Source organism: Mus pahari, chromosome 18 (genome assembly GCF_900095145.1).
Source record: "Mus pahari chromosome 18, PAHARI_EIJ_v1.1, whole genome shotgun sequence".
In the NCBI taxonomy this organism is placed as follows: domain Eukaryota; kingdom Metazoa; phylum Chordata; class Mammalia; order Rodentia; family Muridae; genus Mus; species Mus pahari.
Genome location: NC_034607.1, coordinates 5,100,903 through 5,105,640, shown reverse-complemented (window position 1 = coordinate 5,105,640; position 4,738 = coordinate 5,100,903). Strand labels below are relative to the sequence as shown.

At 40.7% G+C, this 4,738-nt stretch overlaps 1 protein-coding gene across 1 annotated transcript; it reads left to right on the top strand.

The window, feature by feature from the left end:
• Positions 1-3,426: 3,426 nt before the first annotated feature.
• On the top strand, positions 3,427-4,458 carry LOC110335793 (olfactory receptor 2H1-like). Its single transcript, XM_021218156.1, has one exon. It carries the CDS (start codon positions 3,500-3,502, stop codon positions 4,436-4,438), a length of 939 nt encoding a protein of 312 aa, XP_021073815.1. The 5' UTR covers positions 3,427-3,499; the 3' UTR covers positions 4,439-4,458.
• Positions 4,459-4,738: the final 280 nt, after the last annotated feature.

Here is a 4,738-nt window from a genome sequence, read left to right as displayed (position 1 = left end):
AAAAAAAAAAAAAAAAAACCAGCTTCTGGTTTGGTTAATTCTTTTTTTAGTTCTTTTTGTTTCTATTTGGTTGATTTCAGCCCTGAGTTTAATTATTTCCTGAGATATACTCCTCTTGGTTCAGTTTGCTTCCTTTTGTTCTAGATCTTTTAGGTGTGCTTTCAAGCTGCTAGTGTATGCTCTCTCTAGTTTCTTTTTGGTGGCACTCAGAGCTATGAGTTTTACTCTTAGGAATGCTTTCACTGTGTCCCATACGTTTGGGTATGCTGTGCCTTCATTTTCATTGAACTCTAAAAAGTCTTTCAATTCTTTATTTCTTCCTTGACCAAGTTATCATGGAGTAGAGTGTTATTCAGATTCCAAATCAACGTTGGCTTTCTATTTTTTATGTTGTTATTGAAGATCAGCCTTAGTCCATGGTGATCTGATGAGATGAATGGGATAATTTCAATATTTTTGTATCTGTTGAGCCATGTTTTGTGACTGACTATATGGTCAGTTTTGGAGAAGGTATCTTGAGGTGCTTAGAAGGTATATCCTTTTTTTTTTTTTTGAGGATAAAATGTTCTGTAGATATCTGTTAAATCCATTTGTTTCATAACTTCTGTTAGTTTCACTGTGCCTTTGTTTAGTTTCTGTTTTTAGGATCTATCCATTGATGAGAGTGGGGTGTTAAAGTTTCCCACCAAAAAACAAACAAACAAACAAAAAGTCTCCCACCATTATTGTGTGACATGCAATGTATGCTTTGAGCTTTACTAACGTTTCTTTAATGAATGTGGATGCCCTTGAATTTGGAGCTTAGATATTCAGAATTGAGAGTTCATCTTCTAAGATTTTACCCTTGATGAGTATGAAGTGCCCCTCCTTGTCTTTTTGATAACTTTGGATTGGAAGTTGATTTCATTTGATATTAGAATGGCTACTCCAGCTTGTTTCTTCGGATCATTTGCTTGGCAAATTGTTTTCCAGTCTTTCACTCTGATGTAGTGTCTTTGTCCCTGAGGTGGATTTCCTGTATGCAGCAAAATGGGTCCTATTTCTGTAGCCAGTCTGTTAGTCTATGTCTTTTTATTGGGGAGTTGAGTCCAGTGATATTAAGAAATATTAAGGAAAAGTAATTGTTTCTTCCTGTTATTTTTATTGTTAGAATAGGGATTCTGTTCTTGCAGCTATCTTCTTTTAGGTTTGTTGAAGAATTACTTTCTTGCTTTTTCTAGGGCATCATTTCCCTCCTTGTGTTGGAGTTTTCCCTTGATTATCCTTTGAAGGGCTGGATTAGTCGATAGATATTGTGTGAATTTGGTTTTGTCATGGGATACTTTGGTTTCTCCATCTATGGTAATTTAGAGTTTAGCTGGGTATAGTAGCCTGGGCTTGCATTTGTGCTCTCTTAGGGTCTGTATTAGATCTGTCCAGGATCTTATGGCTTTCATAGTCTCTGGTGAGATGTCTGGTGTAATTCTAATAGGCCTGTATTTATATGTTACTTGGCCCTTTTCCCTTACTGCTTTTAATATTCTATCCTTATTTAGTGCATTTGTTGTTCTGATTATTATGTGTCAGGAGGAATTTCTTTTCTGGTCCATTCTATTTGAGTTCTGTAGGCTTCTTGAATGTTCATGGGCATCTCTTTCTTTAGNTACGGGAAATTTTCTTCTATAATTTTGTTGAAGATATTTGCTGGCCCTTTAAGTTGAAAGTCTTCATTCTCATCTATACCTATTAATCTTAGATTTGGTCTTCTCATTGTGTCCTGGATTTCCTGGATGTTTGGGGNTAGGACCTTTTTGGATTTTGCATTTTCTTTGATTGTTGTGTCCATGTTTTCTATGGAATCTTCTGCACCTGAGTTTCTCTCTTCCATCTCTTGTATTCTGTTGCTGATGCTTGAATCTATGGTTCCTGATTTCTTTCTTAGGATTTCTATCTCCAGAGTTGTCTCCCTTTGTGATTTCTTTATTGTTTCTACTTCCATTTTTAGATCCTGGATGTCTTTGTTCAATTCTATCACCTGATTGGATGTGTTTTCCTCTATTTCTTTAAGGGAGTTATTTATTTTCTTCTTAAAGTCCTCCATCATCATCATCATGAGAAGTGACTTTAGAGCTGTATCTTGCTTTTCGGGTGTGATGTATACCCAGGACTTGCTATGGTGGGATAGTTTGGTTCTGATGAAGCCAAGTAATATTGGTGGCTGTGGCTTCTGCTCTTACACTTGCCTCCTGCCATCTGATTTTCTCAAGTGCTTGCTGCCCTCTATTTATCTGATTGGAACCTGTCCTTCCCGCAATCCTGGTTGATTCAGGACTCCAGAGTCCAGATTTCTCTGTAATCCTGTGATTCCGGGATCCTGTGAACCTGAGATTCTGTGTGTGTTAGAGTTCTTGGCAGTCAAGCTTCCTCTGAGACCCTGAGATCCTGGTGTAACCAATTGCCTGTTATCCTGGTATCTAAGATCTTGGGCATGTTATAGAGTCTGGAAGTGGTGCCTCCTCTGGAGACTGTGGGGCTGTTTGGTGTGTTTGAAACCAAAGTATACCAGCACTGATCAGAAGGAACCCGAGCCACTTGTCAGGCAGGGCTCCTTTGTCCTTGCTCCTGCTGTCACAGGCCCATAACAGTTGGTTTGGAACAGATGTTGTGTTCAACTCACCAGTGATCCTAAATCCTGGGCATGCTAGGGCACCTGCAGAGAGTCCTCTGGGGGCCATGGGACTGTCCTCTGAGTTCACGCCCAATGTGACCCTGAGCTTGCCTCAAACTAACAAAAACAAATAGACTTATTCTGTCTCTTATGAGTTGCCTTACAAAATAAGAGGTATAAAATAAAATACTTCTAATCATGCCATAGAGTATCCACCAAGTCAACACAGAAATAATGAGCCTTCAAAACTAACAGAGATACAACCTGAAAATTCATTCAAAATAATTGGTTTTAATTTATATTATTAATTTTTATTTATTTAGCTGTGTTTGTTTACTTTGGTAAACTATGTATCTAATCTACAGTTCATGCTTGACAGATTTCTTCCTCAAAGGTATATCCTGAGACCTAAAACACAGTATTTAGCTACTTCCTCCAAGAGATAATAGGCAATGAGATAGCACCGAGGAAAACGAGAAAAACACTGCGAACATAAGGCTCCCAACACATTTCTACTGAAACAGTGAAGGAGTTGATTGGCCCATCTGAAATCCACATTCTCCATCCTTAACCAGAAATTCAGAGGCACTAGTAAGAAAATCTACCCAACCTCCACCACATTCTTCATTTCTTTGTGGCCACTAAACAATGTTTGACCAGGTGAAACAGGTGAAGGCAAGGACCTACTTGGTGATAGGTGTGGAAGTAGACCTTGTGAGAGCAGAAGAAAAATATCCACCTGGCATGTCCTGACAATGTCCTGAGAATCACACAAAGAGCAGGGGATTGTCACCAGATCCTTTGTACCACACTAAGCTGACAGTCTCTTTCCTCCAACTAGACACAGACACCATGGTCAACCAGAGCTCCCCCGTGGGCTTCCTCCTGCTGGGCTTCTCTGAACACCCACAACTGGAAAAGGTTCTCTTCGTGGTTGTCTTGTGCTCCTACATCCTGACTCTCCTAGGAAACACACTCATCCTCCTACTGTCCATCCTGGACCCCAGGCTCCACTCTCCAATGTACTTCTTCCTCTCTAACCTCTCCTTCTTGGACCTCTGCTTCACCACAACCTGTGTCCCCCAGATGCTGTTCAACCTCTGGGGCCCCTCAAAGACCATCAGCTTCCTGGGATGCTCTGTCCAGCTCTTCATCTTCATGCTCCTGGGGACAACAGAGTGCATCCTGTTGACAGTAATGGCCTTTGACCGCTATGTGGCTGTGTGTCAGCCCCTGCACTATGCCACCATCATCCACCCTCGCCTATGTCAGCAGTTGGCAGGTGTTGCCTGGGCTATAGGTTTGGTCCAATCCATAGTTCAAATACCACCCACCCTCACACTGCCCTTCTGTTCCCATAGGCAGATAGATGACTTTTTGTGTGAAGTTCCATCTCTAATTCGACTCTCTTGTGGGGACACCACTTTTAATGAGATTCAGTTGTCAGTTGCAGGTGTCATCTTCCTGCTTGTACCTCTGAGCCTTATCATTGTCTCTTATGGTGTCATTGCCAGGGCTGTACTGAAAACTAACTCTTCAAAAGGGCGCAGGAAAGCTTTTGGTACCTGTTCATCCCACCTCATTGTCGTCACCCTCTTCTACAGCTCAGTCATTGCTGTCTATCTGCAGCCCAAAAATCCCTATGCCCAAGAGAGGGGCAAGTTCTTTGGTCTCTTTTATGCAGTGGGCACCCCCACACTCAATCCTCTTGTATATACCCTAAGGAACAAGGAGGTAAAGAGGGCATTCTGGAGGCTGCTGGGGAAGGATGCGGCCTCTGGAGGAAACTAAGGGCAAAATAATTGTGTGATTTCTGAATTTAAAAAGTTTCTTCATGATATGTATGTTGTATTTATATATTTGTGCATATATGTGTAACAATAAAAGAAGAAGAAGAAGAAGAAGAAGAAGAAGAAGAAGAAGAAGAAGAAGAAGAAGAAGAAGAAGAAGAAGAAGCTATAGACTTGAGAGGGGAGTCATGTGAGGATGTATGAGAGTGAACCCAGGAGGGGCTGGAGGGAGAAAAGAAAGGTAGAGAGAAAAAATGATACAATTTTATTTAAATTAAAATTATTTTTAGAAAAACATAAA

Bases quoted from the DNA above. Each gene is read 5' to 3' on its own strand.
- LOC110335793 (XM_021218156.1), top strand. From the start codon at position 3,500: ATGGTCAACCAGAGCTCCCCCGTGGGCTTCCTCCTGCTGGGCTTCTCT.